General features: G+C 46.2%; 1 protein-coding gene across 2 annotated transcripts; it reads right to left on the reverse strand.

The window, feature by feature from the left end:
• Nucleotides 1-5,033: 5,033 nt before the first annotated feature.
• LOC116991139 (mycophenolic acid acyl-glucuronide esterase, mitochondrial-like) lies at nt 5,034-22,417 on the reverse strand. Of its 2 annotated transcripts, none has more exons than XM_033049504.1 (6): nt 22,299-22,417; nt 20,041-20,160; nt 18,446-18,622; nt 8,720-8,831; nt 6,817-6,954; nt 5,034-5,508 (listed from the first exon to the last, which is right to left on the reverse strand). In XM_033049504.1, the coding sequence occupies exons 3-6, from the start codon at nt 18,616-18,618 to the stop codon at nt 5,161-5,163; spliced, it is 771 nt and encodes a 256-aa protein (XP_032905395.1). In that variant the 5' UTR covers nt 18,619-18,622; nt 20,041-20,160; nt 22,299-22,417; the 3' UTR covers nt 5,034-5,160. The 2 variants fall into 2 exon arrangements, with proteins under 2 accessions (XP_032905395.1, XP_032905397.1); XM_033049506.1 differs by having other exon boundaries at nt 22,280-22,396.
• Nucleotides 22,418-24,225: the final 1,808 nt, after the last annotated feature.

Below are 24,225 nucleotides of genomic sequence, written 5' to 3' on the forward strand. Positions count from 1 at the left end.
AGAACCAATAGTCACCTTGAGATCAAATAGGAATTCAAAATATCTTTTGCCCAGGGGTGGGACTTCCACAGGAGGAAGAGTTGTGAATGAAGGGAGCTCTGGGAAGCCAAGGGAAAGGGAATATAGGATTGTATCAATCAAACTTGAAAGAAGGCTCAATATATCACTGGCTTGGGGTGGTGCTGGTTGCCGTTTCTGCCCAATTTGGCTTTTTTTGTTTTGCCATTTTCACAAACTAATCGCTCTGCTCCCCACAACTGTGTGGGCCCACATTCATCTGAACATCAGAAATACTTCTGTCAAGTCGAGTTTATTGTCAGGTTCTATAGAATTGCAGCAGCCTTGCAGCTTTCAGATGGGCTGTGAGTCAGGAACAAACTCTGCTAGCCAATCTCACATTGTCACTGACCAACGCTGGCATTGTTGGGCTGCACGAAGCGCAGTTGCTGAAGTACTAACTCCAGGAAGTTTGCTGCTTCCACCTTAGACTTAGACTTCCACCATCGACATTGTGAATGTACACCAGTGTTCACACACAGATTTGCTCTGTGTTCACATGGGGATGAAGGCGACACTGGCAAGTTCTCACCTGAGGAGAACTGTCCGCAAAACTCCAGCTGTAGCAAGTGGTGACACTTTCAAAGTACGCTTTCTTATCACAATTGGTGAGACGTCAGATCAGTATTTATTCTTTAGAGTTAGAATGCATGCCTTAAGATGGAGGTTGAGGTGAACTGACTTGACCCCAGGATATCTTCGCACAGGCCATTGTTAGCTGTGGGCTGGGTGAAAATGAGTTATAGACAATGAGGCTCAACACGATGACTTTGAAGCCATGACAGCGACCTGGGTGGGGGAGGATACAAGAGTTACTTGAAAGTATTTTATTTTTCTGCCTATTTCTAAGCAAACGAGTTGTCCAACCTCAGAGTGAATGTATGGATTAATGCTATTGTGTCATAGTTGAGTGTATATGTCTGGTTCATCAATAGCTCGGGCATTAAACTGTATTTGGGGGGTGGGGGGGAGGGGGGAGGAAGGTTCAAGATACAACCTTGAATACTGTGTGATACAACAGGGAGATATCGTTCTATTCCTGGATGCTTTTCAAATAGATTTCTCACCGTGAAGATATTTGACACTTTTTTTTCAACAGGGGAATTTGTGATACAAAACTTTGAATCAGGTTTGTTAAAAATCACAGATGCATCTGGTCCACGAAACCGTCCATCCCGTGACTCTGACTGTGGTGACTGTAATCAGGTTCCATGCACAACGCTCTTCGATCGTCCTGGCCTTTTCAGCCTTGTGAAGGCTAAAGGGTGAGGGATTCACTTTGTTTACAAAACACAAAGAATGATCATGCCTTTGTGGTGAAGCGGCTCGCTTGCAGCCATTTTACTAAAAGGTGTACCATTCCTTTACTGTTCATTTTACTACTTGCCGTTTCAGTAAAGCATATAATGTCACAAATCATTACAATAAAACCTAAAGCCTATTTTGTGTCTTTGAGACTCCTGTTTTAGCTTTCCTACTGAATTAGGAGCAGGGGCATTCGTGTGCAATACACAAAGTGCTGGAAGAACTCTGCCGGTCAGGCAGCATCTGCGGAGGGAATGGACAGTCAGAATACTTCAGATGCTTGGGATGGGAGAAGCATAAGATGGAAGTTCAGAGCGCTGGCTGCCATCACTTCAAGTCTTCAATGCACATTAATCTGCAGGTGTTCTGCTGATAATGGCCCTGTCCCACGGTACGAGTTCATTCCAAGAGCTCTCCCGAGTTTGCCCCGGTTCGAACTCAGAGATTTACGGTAATGGCCGCTCGTCGGTACTCGGGGCTCTCGTGGACCTTTTTCGACATGTTGAAAAATCTTCACGCGTCTTCCCGTGCTTACCTGCCTTTAGCGAATCTTCCCGAGTGCCTGCCGTTAGCGTTACGAGCCGCTAAGTGACGTCCCCGAGCTCCGACGTACCCGCTACGTTCATTCTCCGTGCTTACCACGAGTTTGATTTTTTTTAAATTCGGGAGAGCTCTTGGAATGAACTCGTACCGTGGGACAGGGCTATTAGTCTTTAGTCGTTAGAAATTTAAAGCTTTTAGAGAAAAATTATCAATATTATATAATAGTCACAGGGTGGAAACAAGCCTTTCGCCCCAACTTGTGTCCACCAACCAACCTGCATTTGGCCCATATCCCTCTAAACCTATCCAAATGTTTCTTAAACATTGCAATAGGACCTGCCTCAACTACCTCCTCCGGCAGCTCATTCCACACATTGACCATCCTTTGTGTAAAAAATGTTACCCCTCAGGTTCCTATTAAATCTTTCCCCCCCCTTACCTTCAACCTATGTGCTCAGGTTCTTGATTCCACCACTCTGGGCAAGTAACTAATGAAACGTTTTAACAGCGAATCCTTTAAGTCATTTGGTGTCGGCACCAAGGGCCAGAAAAATTCCACGTGGACATGTTGAGTGATCTTTATACTTGCAGAAGAAATTCTCTCTTTTCCATTTCACAAGGATGTTTCCTGTTCTACAGTTATGGGGATTTGGAGAACTCGCAATAAATAGACATGAAGTAACCACGGTGCACTCTGTGTAGAATACCAGGAATACTTTCATAAGGCCCATTAATACATTTTATTGCATTTGACATTTCCATTACAAATGATCTCTAATGTAAACTCCATATGTTCAGGCACAAACATGTCCAACGTTGACTAAATATCGGTAACTTTACAGTAGCATTAACATTACCTGAAGTCGGTCACGTCCATTGCACAGTGCCAGTTACACAAAATTTCCCAGGAACCAACTTAAGCCCATCGGGATCTGTGCAGATTTGCAATAAAATTCTTTGCAAACATTCTCAGCATCCAAATTCCAATCATAAACTAGGGGTATAGACTCGATCTCCCAATCTACCTCATTGCGGCTGTTGCATCAGAAGAGCAATATAATCAAAAGTGGAACGCACCAAGCAGGAGGATGGGAATAGATGATATTTTGGGTCGAAACTCTTCTTCAGACCCAGTGTGCAGGAGGAACTGCAGGTGCTGGTCTAAACGCATTTACACATATCTTCAGATTCTGTACATCTCATGGCTATCAACAGTTACCATCTATCTTTGGTCATTTAATCTCTTCTGCCCCCTTTATCCCAGTTAAGAACCTTGCATTTGTTTGTTCCAACGTGAAAAGTCCTTTGAACCTAATTCCAAGTCTGAGGAAAAGTCATCGACCTGAAATATAAAGGCGTTCTCTCTCTCCCATGACTGCTGATACTGGAGGAATTCCATCATCTTTCATTCTATTTCAGATTATTCTCTATGGATTTCCAATTGGAATGATGTACCAAGTTCTTCGCTGATCTGAGGCTGATTGGGGATGATCAGCCATGATCACATTGACTGGCGGTGCTGGCTCGAAGGGCCGAATGGCTACTCCTGCACCTATTGTCTATTGTCTAAATCTCTCGAATCAAGAGTGAAGAGTATTTTACTGTCATGTGTCCCAGATAGAACATTAAATTCTTACTTGCAGCAGCACAACCGAATATGGAAACATAGTACTATATAAACTATATAATAAACAAGGAAAAAAGTTCAGTGTGTGTATATACACATAAACACAGGTAAATATACACATAATTATATATGTGTGTGTGGATAGACACAAAATGCTGGAGTAACTCTGCGGGACAGGCAGCATTTCTGGAGAGAAGGAATGGGTGACATTTCGGGTCTGAAGAAGGGTCTCGACCCGAAACGCCACCCATTCCTTCAAATTCCTTCTAGAGAGCTGCCTGTCATGCTGTTACTCCAGCATTTTGTCTATCTTCGGTTTAAACCAGCATCTGGTTCCTACACCATATATATGTGTGTGTGTGCATATACACTACTCACACTGAACTAGCTTTTTTCTGGGGTGGAAGATTGCAACCTTCACATGGTCCGCCCTGTTTCGACTAATGCAATCAACTCAACGAGCACAAACGGAAGATCAAATAGAACAAGTTGTCCAACAACTTTAGGCTGTGCACGCCACACGAAAGAAGAAGCAGCTTCTTTTCTCGTTTAGTACACAGTTTACCGTGTGCTATGTGTACATAATTAGCGAGCGTACTTATTTTGAAATGAAGGGTAGGATATGATTAATGAGTGAACCCTCCAGCAACCTGTAATGAATCAAAATAAATGGCAGGGGTAAACTTGCAGGATGATCCGGGGATTGAGGCAAGGCTGATTTAGGGCTGAGAAGTCAGCATTAACCAGCCACGCGATCTCCCAAAACACTTCATGACCAATTAAGTACTTTTGAAATGTCGTTCCTTTTACCTCACTGAAGAGAAATGCCTCCCACTTCAGGGCCAGTTCTAAAGTTCACCTATAAGGATGTTTTTTAAGAGCTTTGTCAGTCAGTACTGTTTACTCGAGAAAGCCTTTTCACTGGTTGAAGCCATTAAATGGCAAAAGTGTTACATGCAAGGATAGTTACAGGGATTTGGCTTGTAGCATTTCTCTTAATCCAGGGACAATCCTTCCATTGTGATCGATGGCCGTTAACTTATTATCTGTTACACTGCGATAAATGCTTACGTGGCAAGGAAGAATCCGACCCTCATATTTCAGCAAGTATTAGCTGTGAATAGATTTCCCATTGTTCGAGAAGGAACTGCAGATGCTGGAAAATCGAAGATAGACAAAAGTGCTGGAGAAACTCAGCGGGTGCAGCAGCATCTATGGAGCGAAGGAAATAGGCAACGCTTCGGGCCGAAACCCTTCTTCAGTTTTGGCCCGAAACGTTGCCCATTTCCTTCGCTCCATAGATGAAGAAGGGTTTTGGCCCGAAACGTTGCCTATTTCCTTCGTCCATAGATGCTGCTGCACCTGCTGAGTTTCTCCAGCACTTTTGTCTACCTGTGTCTGGATGGGACAGGTTTGGAGGAATATGGGCCAAACGTGGGACTAGTGTAGCCGGGACATGTTCACTAGAAACATAGTAACATAGAAAATAGGTGCAGGAGTAGGCCATTCGGCCCTTCGCGCCTGCACCGCCATTCAATATGATGATGGCTGACCATCCACTAGTGTGGGCCGAGGGGCCCGTTTCCACGCTGTGTGCCTCTGTGACTCGATGTTCAAACGAGACTGGACTAATGCAGATGGGCTTTGGTTAACTTGCGGATGAGGTCGTCCACCACAGAGAGCAGCAGCTTCAGGTCCTCCGGCCGGGACATGCGGTGGTCGGCGTTCTTGCGCAGGATGATGTCGGCGTCGTCGCTGGCCAGCTGCTCAGCCACCCTGACGGAGTTGCGCCAGGGAACCACCTCGTCCTTCATGCCGTGGAGGAGCCGCACCGGGCAGGCCACAGGGATGCCGCTCCCCAGCACGCAGTGGTCCTCCGACTCCTTTATAAACTCGTGTTTCAGCGTGTAGAAGCCGCCGGCACTGTCCCTGGAGGGCAACTTCCACTCGCCCGTCTCCTCCACTTCCCTCCGCGACTGGAGATCAAACAAGAGAGAATAAAACAGTCAGCACAGGCACAAGATGGATGAAGAAGAGCCCGACCTGAAAAACATGTAAACATAGAAACATAGCCTAAATGGCCTACCCCTTATTCTTAAACTGTGACCCCTGGTTCTGGACTCCCCTAACATGGGGAACATTTTTCCTGCATCTAGCCTGTCCAATCCCTTAAGAATTTGGTATAGAAATATAGAAAATAGGTGCAGGAGTAGGCCATTCGGCCTTTCGAGCCTGCACCGCCATTCAATATGATCATCCAACTCAGTATCCTGTACCTGCCTTCTCTCCATACCCCCTGATCCCTTTAGCCACAAGGGCCACATCTAACTCCCTCTTAAATACAGCCAATGAACTGGCCTCAACTACTTTCTGTGGCAGAGAATTCCACAGATTCACCACTCTCTGTGTGAATTTTCTTTTTCTCATCTCGGTAAAAGACTTCCGCTTTATCCTTAAACTGTAAAACCTAAAACCCTCCGACATTTTCACCACCTCCAATGGGATCCCACCACTGGCCACATCTTCCCATCTCCTCCCTTTTCTGCTTTCCACAAAGAACGTTCCCTCCGTAACTCCCTGGTCAATTCGTCCCTTCCCACCCAAATCACCCCCTCCCCTGGTACTCTCCCCTGCAACCGCAGGAAATGCTACACTTGTCGCTTTACCTCCCCCCCCTCGACTCCATCCAAGGACCCAAGCAGTCTTTCCAGGTGAGGCAGAGGTTCACCTGCACCACCTCAAACCTCATCTATTGCATCCGCTGTTCCAGGTGTCAGCTGCTCTACATCGGCGAGACCAAGCGCAGGCTTGGCGATCGCTTCGCCCAACACCTCCGCTCGGTTCGCAATAACCAACCTGATCTCCCGGTGGCTCAGCACTTCAACTCCCCCTCCAATTCCGAATCCGACCTTTCTGTCCTGGGCCTCCTCCATTGCCAGAGTGAGGCCCAGCGCAAATTGGAGGAGCAGCACCTCATATTTTGCTTGGGTAGTTTACACCCCAGCGGTATGAACATTGACCTCCAATTTAAGGTAGTCCCTGCTTTCTCCCTCCTTCCCCTCCCCTTCCCAGCTCTTCCACAAGCCTACTGTCTCCGCCTCTTCCTTTATTTTACCCGCCCTCTCCCCGCCCCCCACCAGTCTGAAGAAGGGTCTGGATCCGAAACGTCGCTTATTCCTTTTCTCCATAGACGCTGCCTCACCCGCTGAGTTTCTCCAGCATTTTTGTCTATCCACGTACCAAATACTTTTATTCAAGCAAGTGTTAGATGCCGATTCTCTTACCTCTGGAGGAAGCTGATTGAATCTATTCACAAAGTAATCAGCTGCGTTTGCTATGCCGACCATTCCAGCCACTTTCTTCGGCCTGGCGAGGGAAGCCAGTAACATGAGCCACCCGCCCATACTGGATCCCACCAGGATCTGTGGTGTCGGAGGAAGAGGAACCAGCTTACCTTAGTCAACAATAAAAACTTTGTACCAGTCATTTTTCGTTTAGTTTTGAGATACAGCGCGGAAACAGGTCCTTCGGCCCACCGAGTCTGCTCCGACCAGCGATCCCCGCACATTAAGACTATCCTACACACACTTGGGACAATTTACATATACACCAATCCAATTAAGCTACAAACCTGTACGTCTTTGGAGTGTGAGAGGAAACCGAAAATCTCGGAGAAAACCCACGCAGGGCACGGGGAGAACGTACAAACTCCGTACAGACAGTACCCGTAGTCAGGATCGAACCCGGGTCTCTGGCGTTGTAAGGCAGCAATTCTACCGCTGCGCCACTGTCCCGCGCAAAGTATCAGTGAAAAATGGAGTTATGGACATTTTCTCCGACATCACGCATACCCAACGCAACAAATACAATTCATACATTGTGTATAAAGGAACTGTTGAGGCTGGTTTGTACCGAAGATAGGCACAAAGTGCCGGAGTAACTCAGTGGGTCAGGCAACGTCTCTGGAGAAAAAGGATGGGTGACATTTTGGGTCAGAGCCTCTGAAAGTTATGGGGGGGGAACTGGAGGTAAGAAAAGGCCAGAACAAAGCAGGACTGGCAACAGGTGACCAAGGAAGAATGGAGCCCACAATGGCCCATTGTTGGCAGGGGAAGAGGTGATAATGAAGGGATAGAAGGATGCGAACAGTGGAACTAGTAGGATGACATGGGTGGGGGAGGGAGGGCGGGAATGCAGGGTTACTTGACATTAAGGAAATCAAGGTTCATACTGTCGGGTTGTAATCTGCCCAAGCAAAATACGAGGTGCTGTTCCTCCAATTTGCGTGTGGAGGAGGCCCAGGACACACTCCGTACAGACAGCACCTACAGTCAGGATCGAACCTGCGTCTCTGGTGCTGTAAAGCAGTAATTCTACCGCTGGACCACTGTGCTGCCCTTTGGTACATATGTAGTTCTGTGCAGGTACACGGTTGTTTGAAAGTGGCGTCACAGGTAGTTAGGGCAGTGACGAAGGCTTTCATCAGTCAGGGTATCGAGTATAGAAGTTGGGATGTTATGTTACAGCCGTACAAAACGTTGGTCAGGCTGCACTTGGACTAGAGTGTTCAGTTTTAGTCACCCGGCTATAGGAAGGATGTCATTAAGCTGGGAAGAGTGTAGAGAACATATATGAGTCTATTGCCAGGACTCAAGTGCCTGAGCTAGAGGAACATTTTGGTCAGGCTAGGACATAATTCCTTGGCGTGCAGGAAGGATGCCGTTAAGCTGGATAGAGTGCAGAGAAGATTTACAAGGATGTTGCCAGGACTTGAGGGCCTGAGCTATTGGGAGTGGTTGAGTACACTTAAAGACGTTATTCCTTGGAGTGTAGGAGGATGAGATGTGATCTTAGAGAGTGCGTGCTAATTCATCTTGCACAAGTCCCTTGATTAGATCTCTGAACATTTTCTCCTTTATATATTTAACTAATTGGCTTTCGAAATATGCTAATGGATAATTATTCCTAATTAACACCAGGGAAAGAGAATTTCATTACAGCTCAGTGAATAAAGAAAGTGGATAGGGCTGTCTGGGTCTCGACTCGAAACGTTGCCTATTCCTTCTCTCTATAGATGCTGCCTCACCCGCTGAGTTTCTCCAGCATTTTTATCTACCTTCGATTTTTCCAGCATCTGCAGTTCTTTCTTACAAAGGGCAGTTATAAAAGTGGGTTCCCAAGACTGACCTGAGGTCCTGTGGTGAGATTATCCAAGACAGTGAGCACATCATTCTTCCAAGTCCCCAGCAAGGATTCCTCAGGGTTCCCCTCTGAGCTGCCGCAGCCAGAGTAATCAAACCTGAACATAGAAACACCCAATGTCTCAAGTCAATTCCTGCCCAATTAGAAAAAGCTGATTTGTCAAGTGTCAAGAGTATTTAGTTTAGTTCAGTTAGTGATACAGCACGGAAACAGGCCGTTCGTCCGACCGAGTCCACATCGTCCAGTGATCCCCGTACACTAGCACCACCCTGTACATTAGGAACAATTTACAATTTTTACCGAAGCCAATTAACCTACAAACCTGTACATCTTTTGGGGAAAACCCACGCAGTCAATAGACAATAGACAATAGGTGCAGGAGTAGGCCATTCGGCCCTTCGAGCCAGCAACGCCATTCAATGTGATCATGGCTGATCATCCCCAATCAGTACCCCGTTCCTGCCTTCTCCCCCATATCCCCTGACTCCGCTATTTTTAAGAGCCCTATCTAGCTCTCTCTTGAAAGCATCCAGAGAACCGGCCTCCACCGCCCTCTGAGGCAGAGAATTCCACAGACTCACCACTCTCTGTGAGAAAAAGTGTTTCCTCATCTCCGTTCTAAATGGCTTACTCCTTATTCTTAAACTGTGTGGCCCCTGGTTCTGGACCCCCCCAACATCGGGAACATGTTCCTGCCTCTAGTGTGTCCAAGCCCTTAACAATTTTGTACGTTTCAATGAGATACCCTCTCATCCTTCTAAACTCCAGAGTGTACAAGCCCAGCTGCTCCATTCTCTCAGCACTGGTACAGACAAAACCCCTAGTCAGGATCGAACCTGGGTCTCTGGGACTGTAAGGCAGCAATTTTACCACTGCGACATCGTGCTGCCCTTAATTGTCATATGTACCAGCAATGGAACAAGGAAATTCTTACTTACACAAGCTTTTAACAGGCCTGGAAATACATTACTCATAGATAGCATATAATAAACAAAAAAAATAATCAATAAATTAATAATCCTAACACCAGTGCAACAAAGCCAAAGTCCTGAGCACAACCATAGTTGATAGTTGAGGTTAGTAGAAACTGTTCTTCAAACGTCTGTAGACTTTAGACTTTAGAGATACAGCATGGAAACAGACCCTTCTGCCCACCAGCGATTCCCGTACACGAGCATTAGCCTACACACTAGGGAACAGTCACAATCTTTTTTTAAACCAAAGCCAATTAACCTACAAACCTGTACATCATTGGAGTGTGGGAGGAAACCGGAGCACCCGGAGAAAACCCACGCCGTCGCGGAGAGAACGCACAAGCTCCGTACAGACAGCATCGTAGTCAGCACCTCCTGTACATTTTTCCCGATATTAGGTGTGAAATGAGTGGGCTCATGAATCATGTCTTCAACTAAAATTAGAAACATAGAAAATAGGTGCAGGAGTAGGCCATTCGGCCCTTCTCGCCTGCACCACCATTCAATGTGATCATGGCTGATCATCCAACTCAGTATCCTGTACCTGCCTTCTCTCCATACCCCCTGATCCCTTTTGCCACAAGGTCCACATCTAACTCCCTCTTAAATATAGCCAATGAACTGGCCACAACTACCTTCTGTGGCAGAGAATTCCACAGATTCACCACTCTCTGCGTGAAAAATGTTTTTCTCATCTCGGTCCTAAAGGATTTCCCCTTTATCCTTAAACTATGACCCCTTGTCCTGGACTTCCCCAACATCGGGAACAATCTTCCTGCATCTAGCCTGTCCAACCCAATTAACCCACAAACCAACAAATTGACTTCATATTTGATCTATAATTTGATCTATGATCAGCCCTCTATAATTTAAAATAATAGTGAACTTTTTATATTAAAAATATGCAAAATGGCTACAAAGCAACTGTAACATGATTATAGGGTGGACAAAAATGCTGGAGAAACTCAGCGGGTGATGCAGCATCAATGGAGCGAAGGAATAGGTGACGTTTCGGGTCGAGACCCTTCAGGTTCCTTCTCCCCATAGATGCTGCCTCACCTGCCCCAGTTTCTCCAGCATTTTCGTCTACCTTCGATTTTTCCAGCATCTGCAGTTCTCTCTTAAACGTAACTTAATTATAGATTTCTTAAGTTGACATCAAAGCTGTGACCAGTAGGTGGCCTGATGGCTCCATGGCATCTGGTTCAGTGGGGAATACTGGATCATTGGACTACTTATATCTATCTTCATTAGGATCATTCTTCAGACAGACTAGAAACCTGTTTGTGTGGCAATATCTGTTGTCACAATGTGAAGGCCAAAACCCTTCTTCAGACTGATGGAGGGTCAGGAACCTCCAAGTCCCTCCATCAGTCTGAAGAAGGGTTTCGGCCCAAAACGTTGCCTATTTCCTTCGCTCCATAGATGCTGCTGCGCCCGCTGAGTTTCTCCAGCATTTTTGTCTACCTTCGATTTTCCAGCATCTGCAGTTCCTTCTTAGGCAAATACATCTGTTTAGCTGCAGAAAACTTTTGAAAGTTAATATCTCCAGTGAAAATATGAGAAATCAGGGTTCATTATTAGACAACTGCGTGTTAATTCTTCCAGGCAGAAATGATAGATTTCACTCTGAAGAGAATATATTCCATTAGTACTGATTAAAAAACCCCACAATAAAATGACCTGCATTTCTACAGCATTTTTCACAAGATCATAAGGTGCTTTACAGCAGTAAAGTACTTTGGGAGAGTAGTCAGTGTTCTGGTAAACATGGCAGCCAATGTGTGCATCCATCAAAAGGTTCTAGTTAACTAGTTCTATGTTATCCCACTTTCACATAGATCCCACTTTATCTATGAAATAACATAGACCTAGTGTGAACAGATGCTTTACCTTCAGCACGGGCTCAGTGGGCCGACGTGCCTGTTTCAATGCTGTTTCTCCAAGCAACACTAAACTAAACTCATTTGCTTCCCATGGAAATTATAACAATTAATTATTACAAATGACCACTAATTATGAATCATCTGGTGTGACTCAAGCCTGCAGTTGTTTATTTATTTTTAAGAATGCACAAACTACATGTGTGGAGAGGATTGGCACCACCTGCAGTGTAAGGTGGTGAAGTGCTGGCATCACATGTAACATCATGCACGCCCTCCTCCATCATCGCCTGGTTGACCTTCCTTGCACCACCCGTGATTGGGGTGGACCAGTCATGCAGTCACAGAGCATCCTCTGTCTGGGGAAGTACCAAAAGTTCATGTCACTGCAGCAGAATCAGGCCATTCGGCCCATCGAGTCTACTCAGCCATTCAATCATGGCAGATCTATCTTTCCCTCTCAACCCCCTTATCCTGCTTTCTCCCCATAACCCCTGACACCCGTACTGATCAAGAATCTGTCAATCTCTGATTTTAAAATACCCACTGACTTGGCCTCCACAGCCTTCTGTGGCAATAAATTCCATAGATTCACCCTCATCTCCTTTCTACAGAGATGTCCTATTATTCCGAGGCTGTGCCCTAGGGCTCTAGATTCTCCCACTAGAGAAAATATCCTCTCTATCCAGGCATTTAACTATTCGGTAAGTTTCAATGAGGTTTGCCTCTCATCCTTCTAAACTCCAGCGAGCCCAGTGCCGTCAAACGCTCATCATATGTTAACCCACTCATTCCTGGGATCATTCTCGTAAACCTCCTCTGGACTCTTTCCAACGCCAGCACGTACCTGCTCAGATACAGTGCCCAATTCATAAACAGGGAGAATAAAGCAGGCATCCTCCCATTTCTCACAGGAGCCCAATGATCCCAGCTCCTCTGCGGCTTTCAGTAGCTGCCAGAAGCCACCACAGAACGAAGATCAAAAGCTGGACGCAAAACGCTGGAGTAACTCAGCGGGGCAGGCAGCGTCTCTGGAGAGAAGGATTGGGTGACTTTTCGGGTCGAGACCCTTCTTCAGACTGAGAGCCAGAGGTGAGGGAAACTAGAGCTATGGAAGGGTGAGGCGTGAAAACGACAGATCAAAGCAGATGGTGAGCAAGGAAACGCAGAACGGTTCATTGTCGGCTGAGGAGAAGTTGACAACGAGGCATACAAAGAGTAAAATTAATCAGGATGGCAGTAAAACTAGTCGGAGAACAATGGTTTGGGGAGGAACGGGGAGATTTGAAGTGTTAATTGAAGTTAAAGAAAGTAATACATTCATACAGCTGGATTGCAAGTATGAGATGCTGTTCCTCCAACTTGCGTGTGGCCTCACGGCTGACAGTGGAGGAAGCTCAGGACAGAAAGGTCAGTGTGTGAAGGTCAGTGTGTGAAGGTCAGTGTGTGAAGGTCAGTGTGTGAAGGTCAGTGTGTGAAGGTCAGTGTGTGAAGGTCAGTGTGTGAAGGTCAGTGTGTGAAGGCGGACATTAAGAGCTGACTGGTAGATCCGTGTAACATAGAAAATAGAAAATAGGTGCAGGAGTAGGCCATTCGGCTCTCGAGCCTGCACCACCATTCAATATGATCATGGTTGATCATCCAACTCAGTATTCTGTACCTGCCTTCTCTCCATACCCCCTGATCCCTTTAGCCACAAGGGCCACATCTAACTCCCTCTTAAATATAGCCAATGAACTGGCCTCAACTACCTTCTGTGGCAGAGAATTCCAGAGATTCACCACTCTCTGTGTGAAAAATGTTTTCCTCATCTCGGTCCTAAAAGATTCCCCCCTTATCCTTAAACTGTGACCCCTTGTTCTGGACTTCCCCAACATCAGGAACAATCTTCCTGCATCTAGCCTGTCCAACCCCTTAAGAATTGTGTAAGTTTCTATTAGATCCCCCCTCAATCTTCTAAATTCTAGCGAGTACAAGACGAGTCTATCCAGTCTTTCTTCATATGAAAGTCCTGACATCCCAGGAATCAGTCTGGTGAACCTTCTCTGTACTCCCTCTACGGCAAGAATGTCTTTCCTCAGATTAGGAGACCAAAACTGTACACAATACTCCAGGTGTGGTCTCACCAAGACCCTATACAACTGCAGTAGAACCTCTCTGCTCCTATACTCAAATCCTTTTGCTATGAATGCTAACATCCCATTTGCTTTCTTCACTGCCTGCTGTGTAGACCAACCTCTCTCTCTCAGCGCCACCCAGTCCCGTGGGTTACATTTATTTGGCAAACTTGGAACACTGTCTGTACATCTTGTGATATTTCCCTCTGCTAATAACCTCACAGATGCAGCTGTAAGGTCTAACATAATTTTCATAATTCGAGATAAAGGCAAATTGTGCCACCAAATACTTAAACTGATATGCAAAAAGTTAATGGTTCCAGCCACAGCCACACTATTTAACCACCCAGTCATTGTCCTCTGGAAATAACTATTAGCCTGGGGGTTAGGAGCAGTAAATCTAACTTCAAATGAAAAGGTTAAAAGATTCAAACCATATTCCAAAAGATTTAAACATCCAATTTGGGCTAATATTAAACTGAAGGGAGGGGTACGTTCCATTCTGTACTTCTCAAAACAAGAGTGGGGGATATCCCCAACAATGCCCAGCTAAATGTTATCCCACAAGCATCAAACACAGATTTCATCCAGAGATGCTGCCTGACCCGCTCCGGTTTCCTCCCACATTCCATAGACGTACAGGTTTGTAGGTTAATTGGCTTTGGTAAAAAAATTGTACATTGTCCTTAGTGTGTAGGATGGTGCTAGTGTGCGGGGGGTTGTTGTTCGGCGCGGACTTTGTGGGCTGAAGGGCCTGTTTCCGCGCTGTATCTCTAAACTACACTAAGACAGAGGTAGATGTAGGAGGGCTATTCTGCCCCACGTTGCCTGCTTCATCAAATCACCGCTGATCTTTTACCTCAGTACAACCTTCCTGGACTCGCCATACATTCCTGATCTCTTTAAAATACTCAAAGCCATCAATCTAACCTGAATATTCACAGTGAATTAAACATATAAAAAATAGGTGCTGGAGTAGGCCATTCGGCCCTTCGAGCCAGCACCGCCATTCAATATGATCATGGCCGATCATCCAAAATCAGTACCCCGTTTCGGCTTTTTCCCCATATCCCTTGATTCCCTTAGCCCTAAGAGCTAAATCTAACTCTCTGTTGAAAACATCGAGTGAATTGGCCTCCACTGCCTTCTGTGGCAGAGAATTCCACAGATTCACAACTCACTGGGTAAAAATGTTTTTCCTCATCTCAGTCCTAAATGGCCTACCCCTTATTCTTCAACTGTGACCCCTGGTTCTGGACTTCCCCAACATCAGGAACATTTTTCCTGCATCTACCCTGTCCAATTCTCTAAGAATTTTATATGTTTCTATAAGATCCCCTCTCACCATTCTAAATTCCAGCGAATACAATCCCAGTCGACCCATTCTTTCATCGTACGTTAGTCCGCCATCCTGGGAATTAACCTGGTGAACCTACGCTGCACTCCCTCAATAGCAATAATGTCCTTCCTCAAATTAGGAAACCAAAATTGCACACAATATTCCAGGTGTGGCCTCACCAGGGCTCTGTACAACTGCAGTAGGACCTCCTTGCTCCTAAACTCAAATCCTCTTGCAATGAAGACCAACATGCCATTGGCTTTCTTCACTGCCTGCTGTACCTGCATGCTTACTTTCAGTGGCTGATGTACAAGCACACCCAGGTCTCGTTGCACCTCCCCTTCTCCTAATCTGACACCATTCAGATAATAATCTGCCTTCCTGTTCTTGTCACCAAAGTGGATAACATTACATGTATCCACATTATACTGCATCTGCCATGCTTCTGCCCACTCACCCAACCTGTCCAAGTCACCCTGCAGCCTCATAGCATCCTCCTCGCAGCTCACACTGCCACCCAGCTTTGTGTCATCCGCAAACTTAGAGATATTATATTTTACCCCCCCCCCATCTGTCTGTATCCACCTATCACTCACAAGACTTTGTCCTGCCCCTCATCTCTTCCATTTCTCTCCCCCCTCATCATAATCAGTCTGAAGAAGTGTCCCAACCCAAAATGTCACCTATCCATGTGTAGAGAGGAATTGCAGATGCTGCTTTAAACCGAAGATAGACACAAAAAGCTGGAGGAACTCAGCGGGTCAGACAGCATCTCTGGAGAAAAGGAATAGGTGACGTTTCGGGTCAAGACCCTTCTTCAGAATCCTTTTCTCCGGAGATGCTGTCTGACCCACTGAGTTACTCCAGCTGAGTTGCCTATTTTGAGACTCTGACCCATGGCTTCACACACTGCAGCCTGAAGAAACAGTTCTGAATCTACCTGGACAAACTGCGAAGCAATGATTTGCTTGCATTTGACACCTCTCAACATCTGTGCCTTTCAATCTTTCACCATAACAAAAACCCTGCCGATCTTCCCGACCATAAAACGTCACCCATCCAAATGTCTGCCATGTTTAAAATCAGAGATTCACAGAGTAAATTTCATTCAGAATGGTCATCTGATCAATAGGGTCTTTACAGATCCAAGCCTTTTTTTGCAAATGCTAAATAACACATTCAGAATACATTTAATCACAGAGACCACCAAAAATAAACCGAGCGTCAGTCAGGGCCCAAGTAAATCTTCCAATGACCATAATCAAAAATGATTGTTAATTTAAATGTGGAACGTATTTGTGATTAGGTCAGTGAGGCTGAATATGTCGATCGCTACTTAATTGGCCAATTTTATTCGCAAGATTGGTCAATTTAATTAACGGAGTTTGAGCCAGGAACATCTAAATGTCAGCTTTGCAGAACAGTTAATTAAAGTGACATGATCATATTAGTCCATCGTGCCAATTTAATTCCTTCCACACAGTAAATTTTTAATAGTTTGATTTTATTAACCTGATCTTGTTATTCATTTCTCATTCAGACTTCTTTCTGTTTCACAACCAACAAACAGTAGGGCAGTGTGCATAATTTAGATCTGCGCACAAATCCCATTATGGCAGCTGGACGTTATTCAGAAACATAGAAAATAGGCCATTTGGCCCTTCGAGCCAGCACCGCCATTCAATATGATCATGGTTGATCATCCAAAATCAGTACCCTGTTCCTGCTTTTCCCCCTCATATCCCTTGATTCCCTTATCCCTAAGAGCCAAATCTAACTCTCTCTTGAAAACATCCAGTGAATCGGCCTCCACTGCCTTCGGTGGCAGAGAATTCCACAGATTCACAACTCTCTGGGTGAAAATGTTTTTCCTCACCTCAGTCCCATATGGCCGACCCCTTATTCTTAAACTGTGTGACCCCTGGTTCTGGACTCCCCCCCAACTGCGGGAACATTTTTCCTGCATCCAGCCTGTCCAATCCCCTAAGAATTGTATATGTTCCTATGAGATTCCCTCTCATCCTTCTAAACTCCAGTGAATACAAGCGCAGTCGACCCATTCTTTCATGAAATAATAGCTGAAACTGAAGAAAAGCAGCGATATCAATAACGTGACCATGAAACTAGAGGGTTGTCATTACAAAACAAAAAGTTGATTCTACAATGGCCTTCTCAGAAAGGAAATATCACTTGTTCCAGACCAACAACAATACTGCAATTATACATGGCCTTGGTGAGACCACACACTTGGTACACAGTGTGCCTGTTTGGTTTCCTTACCAAAGAATTATTTAGTAAACCTCTGATACTCCAACACTGCCAGGAAGTCAGTGAGCCTACTCCTGCAGATATTACAGATGAATGGTGATAACTCACAGTCAGGGTCCACACAGTGCTGCTAACAGCGCCAGACACCCGGGTCCAATGCTGGCTACGGGTGCCCTCTGTGTCGAGCTTGCACGTTCTCCCTGTGACCACGTGGGTTTTCTCCGGGTGCTCCGGTTTCCTCCCACATCCCAAGCTCTAGCTCCAGCTCCAGCTCCATCTCCAGGTTTGTAGGTTAATTGGCTTCTGTAAATTGCCCCTAGTGTGTTGGATCTATGGTTGGCATGGACTTGGTGGTCTTGTTCCCACGCTGTACCTCCACACTCTAATACAACAAAATACTTCAAATTTGTGTTTTTTAAGTAAGGCAAAATGATGCTAAATTGTACAAATGGCTTGTTTTGCACCGTCTTTTTTGTAAGTTCATAGGTTCTAGGAGCAGAGTTAGGCCATTCAGCCCATCAAATCAACTCTGCCATTCAATCATGGCTGATCTATCTTTCCCTCTCAACCCCATTCTCCTGCCTTCTCCCCATAATCCCTGGCACTCGTACTAATCAATAATCTGTCCATCTCCGCCTTAAAAATATCCACTGACTTGGCCTCCACCGCCATCTGAGGCAATGAATTCCACAGATTCACCACCCTCTGACTAAAGCAAGTCCTTCTCATCTCCTTTCTAAAGGTACGTTCTTTTAATCTGAGGCTGTGGCCTTTGGTCTTGGACTTTCCCACTAATGGAAACATCCTCTCCACATCCATTCTATCCAGGCCTTTCACTATTCGGTAAGTTTCAATGAGGTCCCCTCTCAACCTTCTAAACTCCAGCGAATACAGGCCCAATGCCTTCAAAAGCTCATCATATGTTAACCCAATCATTCCTAGGATCATTCTCGTAAACCTCCTCTGGAAGCCTCTCCAATGCCAGCACATCCTTCCACAGAAATGCGGACAAAAATCGCTCACAATACTGCAAATGCGGTCTGACCACCGCCTTATAAAGCCTCACTCTCCTTGTGCTGATAAACCCCTGACCACTTTAGTAGCAAGACATGAGAATTTGGAGACACTACCTGATGAAGGAATGACCTGCTGAAGAACAAAACTCTTCCAAAGCCAACGCTTTCTCCCCGTTCATGTTGGACTTAAACCCCGGCAGGAAGACTACACCGGGGTCTCGGCCGCAGATCCGATGGTACGCCAAGCGAGGCAGGGGGGGTCTGGCAAAAAACTGAAGGGAAGCCATGGCTCTGCAGCAAGAGAGGAGGGAAAAAGTAGAGTTATTCACTCCCGAAACGAGGGAAATATTACTTCCAACGCCGCAACAGAGTTTCAACAGACAGGGTTCGTTCCCCATCTCTGACGCTCTCCGTGTGAACTTTGCACCTCAGCGCACGTCAACTTTGGACCATCCCTCCAGGAACATCGCTTTCCCAAACCTGCCAGCTAAGTGTGGATTAATTGGCTGCTGCAAATCTCCGCGGGCTTGTCGGCAAGATATTGAATCTGGAGCAACTGCTGAGAATGCGGGGAGAATAAAGATGGGATCAGTTTTAAAGTGGGAGTTTGGCGGTCAGTGTAGCTTCAACAGGCTGTTTAGGAATAGGAAGATGAATACTTTATTATCACATGTGACAAGGCACAGGGAAGTCCTTTGCTTGCATACACTATTCTGTATTGTTACCTCTAAGACACACCTCTCTTTTCCTGCTTTCTCCCCCCTCTCCCAATACAATCAGTCTGAAGAAGGGGCCCCGACCCAAAACATCGCTGCCATCAGGAAGAAGGTATAAGTCTGAAAACTGTGACCTCAAGGTTCAAGAACAGTTTCTTCCTGACAACTGTAAGGCTCTTGAAAACTATAAAACACTAACTAAACTATGAACTGTCTTGTGCAGGAAGGAACTGCAGATGCTTGTTTACATCAGAAATGCTGGAGTAACTCAGCGGGACAGGTAGCATCTCTGGAGAGAAGGAAGGGGTGGCATTTCGGGACATTTCTTCAGAAGGGTCTCGACCCGAAACGTCACCCATTCCTCTCCAGCTACCTGTCCCACTGAGTTACTCCAGCATTTTGTGTCTATGAACAGTCTTCATTGTACTAAGGACTTTGGGCTTTTTGCACTAATATTGGGATTTTTAATTACTCATTTTGTTTTTGTTGTTTATTATGTTATCTAGTGAGCTCTGTGTTCACAGGCCTGTTAGAAGCTCAATGTTCTGTTGTTGGTTCTTGAGATAACTGAACACTCTTGAAGTGGAAGATTAGAGCATAAACCCATCGGTACTGGTCCAGGATTGAGCCTGCCAGATGCCTCGAGCACCAGATGGTTTTATCCAGTGCCATCGTCGTACACATGCACCATGATCTTCTTTTATAACATTATATATTGCATTTGAATTAAATTACAACTAAAAACTCTCTACTGTGAGATTCAGGCAGCATAGTTCCAAACAACCTTTTGCTGATCATATGCTTTGTAAACCCATCATTTACAAAATTAAAATAGAGAATGCTGTCATTGGAATGTACATTTCACACCTAGCTCTTGTAACTTGCAGACATATGATTTACATTCCACTAAACATGGACTGCAAATTCTATCTCGTCCCAATCGTGGGTGATTTCAATACACAAAAACTGAATGGTTCTGTAATCCTAAATTACCTGCTTTTTTTTAAATGAAATGGTGTGCTCCAAATACACTTTCAACTTTTTCAAAAAGAGCTTGCGAATGGTATGCAGAATGAATTCTAAACAGCAGGCCAATCTGATTCTTGTGGTGATCTGAAATAAAGAACATAAAATGGCAGCATTATCCAGTTTGTTCTTAAATCTGAAAACATAATAGGGTCTGAAGGAGGGTCTCGACCCGAATTGTCACCCATTCCTTCTCTCCAGAGAAGCTGCCTGACCCGCTGAGTTACTCCAGCATTTGGTGTCTGTGGAATTCTCTGCCTCAGAGGGCGGTGGAGGCAGGTTCTCTGGATGCTTTCAAGAGAGAGCTAGATAGGGCTCTTAAGAATAGCGGAGTCAGGGGATATGGGGAGAAGGCAGGAACGGGGTACTGATTGGGGATGATCAGACATGATCACATTGAATGGCGGTGCTGGCTCGAAGGGCCGAATGGCCTACTCCTGCACCTATTGTCTATTGTCTATCTTCGGTGTAAACCAGCATCTGCAGTTCCTTCCTACACAACATAATAGAATATATGGATGTCAAAATAAGGTTCCCACTGTTCAGATATCCACATTGCACGCACAATAGTTCAACAGGGGACTCGGTGGTGTTTTCTTAAACTAACTCAAGACTAGCAGCTTAGTAACTTCACAATAAACAAATTGTATTGTGGTCTCAAAATTATTTTCTGAATCACACTGAGAAAAACCGAATAAGACATATTGAGTGTTCAGTGGCAGAGTCTATAAGGCAAATTAAATAATCAGCTGTATAAACTGCATTGATTCCATGATGATTAATGGCACAGAATGGGATTTCGGACGGGTATATAGATGGGAAAGGTGTAGAAGAATTTGGGCCAAACGCAGTCAGGTGGGGATTAGGTTTCTTCCCAGCGGATATCAGGCAACTGAACCGTCCTAACACTAACTAGTGAGCGGTCCCGAAACGTCGCCTATTTCCTTCGCTCCATAGATGCTGCCGCACCCGCTGAGTTTCTCCAGCACTTTTGTCTACCTTCGATTTTCCAGCATCTGCAGTTCCTTCTTAAACACTGAGACTATCTTTACTGGACCTTATCTTGCATTAAATATTATTCCCTTCATCCCATATCTGTACACTGTGAACAGCTTGGTTGTAATCATGTAATATCTCCGCTGACTGAATAGCACGAAACAAAAACGCTTTTCAGTGTATCTTGGCACGAGTGACTATAAACTAAACTAAATTAAAATTGTGTAGATGGGGCATCTTGGTCAGCGTGGACTGAAGGGCCTGTTTCCATGCTATCTGACTGAATTAGGCCATTCTTCTCATTGCATCTATAGCATTTAAAAACAAGCATTTCATTCCAATCCTACTTGAGGCAACAGAGTGGTAGAGTCGCTGCCTCACAGCGCGAGAGCCCCAGGTTCGATCCTGACTGCAGGTGCTGTCTGTACGGAGTTGGTACGTTCTCCCCGTGACCGCGTGGGGTTTCCATGGGTGCTCCGGTTTCCTCCCACACTCCAGATTTAGTAGGTTAATTGGCTTTCTGTAAAAATTGAAAACTGCCCCTAATGTGTGTGAGATAGTGCTAGTGTAACGGGGATCGTTGGTCGGCACGGTTTCGACGGGCCGAAGGGCCTGTTACTGTGCTGCATCTCTAAACTAAAAATAACTAAACTAAACTTCCCAGCTCTCGTTCCCTCACATCAAGCGCTCATCCAAGTATTTCTTAAATACACCGAGGGCGTCTGTGGAGACCACATATTTATGCAGTGATCTCAGATGCCACACCACCCTGTGAACCAAAGCATCTGCAATTCCACACATGCAACTGTCATTGGGTTTTAATCTGAGGCTGGTAAAGAAACACTTATAAGGTACAGGTCCCCCCGGCCTGGTTACAGCCAGAAGCTCAGTATAAACACCTTAAACCCCATCGTTCAGCCTGAGCACATTCCTTCCCAATCCCCCCGCTCCCCATATCCATCTCCCCTCCACCTCTCCTGTAGCCCCCTCCCCTATAAACATCCACCCACTCCCCCTGAAACCCTCTCCTCTACCCACTGCCCTCCTGTACCCTGCATCTCTCCCCCAGCTCCCTGTACTCCAGCAAACCCCCCCCTTGCACCCTTCCCCCTGCACCCTGTACTCCAGCAAACCCCCCCTTGCACCCCTCCCCCTCTCCCCCTTGCACCCCTCTCCCCCTGCACCCCTCCCCCCCCCCCGCGGGCCCCACCTGCGGCCGCATCGATCACCTTCAAAGATTACAGAAGCGGGGCACGGGAGCAGCGACGGGGAGAAAACGGAGACAAAACGCGGCGCCGGCGCTCGCTCCTCCCTCCCTGTTGCTGCAGCTTCCAATCCTCCCTCTCCCCCTCGCCTCTGTATCTCTCCCTCTCCCCTCTCTCCCTCTCCTCTGCCTTCTCTCTCTCCCCTCTCTCCACTCCCCTTCACATATCTCTCCCCCTCTCCCCTCTCCCCTCTCCCCTCCCTCTCCCTCTCTCCTCTACCCCTCTCTCCCTCTCTCCTCTCCCCCTCGCCTCTGTATCTCTCCTCTCCCCTCTCTCCTCTCTCCTCTCCCCTCCTCTACCCCTCTCCCCTCTCTCCTCTCCCCTCTCTCCTCTCCCCTCCCTCTCCCCCTCTCCCCTCTCCCCTCTCTCCTCTCCCTCTCCCCTCTCTCCCTCTCTCCTCTCCCCTCCCTCTACCCCTCTCCCCTCTCTCCTCTCCCCTCTCTCCTCTCTCCTCTCCCCTCTCCCCTCCTCTCCTCTGCCTTCCCTCTCTCTCCTCTCTCCACTCCCCTCTCTTCTCCTCCCTTCACATATCTCTCCCCCTCTCTCCTCTCCCCTGCCTTATCTCGTCTCCTCACCCCCCTCTCTTCTCCCTCTGCATCTCTCCTCTCCCCATCGCTCATCAACCCCCTCCTCATCTCCCCTGCCTTCTCTCTCCTCCCCACTACTTCTCTCCCACCCTCCTTTCCTCTCCTACCTCTTCTCCCCTCTCCCCCCCCCCTCCTCTCTCACCTCTTCTTTCCCCGCTCTCTTTCCTTCCCCTTCTTCTTTCCCCCTTTGCTCTTTCCCCCCTTCCTTCCCCTCCCTCCCTCCCCCTCTCTCTCGCATCCAGTTCCCACCCTTCTATGCCCCCTTCCCCTCGTCGCCCACCCCCCTCCCTCCTCCTCCTCCTCCTCCCCGTCCCTCTTTGCCCAGTTCTGATGCAGGGACCAGGACTTGCTATCTGTTGAGCTTTCCACAGATACTGCTTGATCTCCCATGTGTTTCTGGGCATTTTTTGTTTTTATTTCAGATTCCTAGCATCTGCAAATGTTTGATTTTCATCATCAATCAATCTTTACCCAGTGCCCAAAACAAGATCCAAAATAGCAGAAGTATTGAATGATAAATTAATTCACCTTTCACCTTACAATAGCAAATTTAATTATCCCATTTTATAAAGTTTCGTAATTGCCGTGGTGCCTTTTTACACACCTCCAATTTCCTGACTGGAGCCAACAGCCACTGTAAATAACTCCACCGATGTTATCTGCCAATGTTGATGTTCGTAGCAGGAGGGAGAACCCACAAACAATGGAACAATGTTGGATGAAATATCACGGCATCACTCACTATGTCAAGGTGACCTCTACAGTACCATAAATACCACTGTTCAATGTTGATCCTACTGCCCTTGTGGCTACATATACATGCACACCCCACTTACCTCCATCCTCCCTACAGATCTCAATCCCCATCTCCAGTATGGTGTGAAGAAGGGTCTCGACCCGAAACGTCACCCATTCACACAAGTGTCAGAGGTTATGGGGAGAAGGCAGGAGAATGGAGTTAGGAGGGAGAGATAGATCAGCCACGATTGAATGGCGGCACAGACTTGATGGGCCGAATGGCCTAATTCTATTCCTATCACTTATGACCTTAAGGGTCTCAATCTGAAACGTCAATTCCTTCTATCCAGAGATGCTGCCTGTCCCGCTGAGTTAGTCCAGCATGTTGTGTCTGTCACCTACAAATACAAGTGTATCTTCAGACATAAATCAAGTCCACAAAGGGTGTAATATAATGGTGTGGGCACATGGAACTGCAGATGCTGGAATCTTGAGGAAAAATACAAAGTGCTGGAGTATCTCAGCAACTTGGGACAAAATGGACAGATAATGGTTCGAGTCGGGAC

The sequence above is a fragment of the Amblyraja radiata genome, chromosome 33 (assembly GCF_010909765.2).
Source record: "Amblyraja radiata isolate CabotCenter1 chromosome 33, sAmbRad1.1.pri, whole genome shotgun sequence".
In the NCBI taxonomy this organism is placed as follows: Eukaryota; Metazoa; Chordata; class Chondrichthyes; order Rajiformes; family Rajidae; genus Amblyraja; species Amblyraja radiata.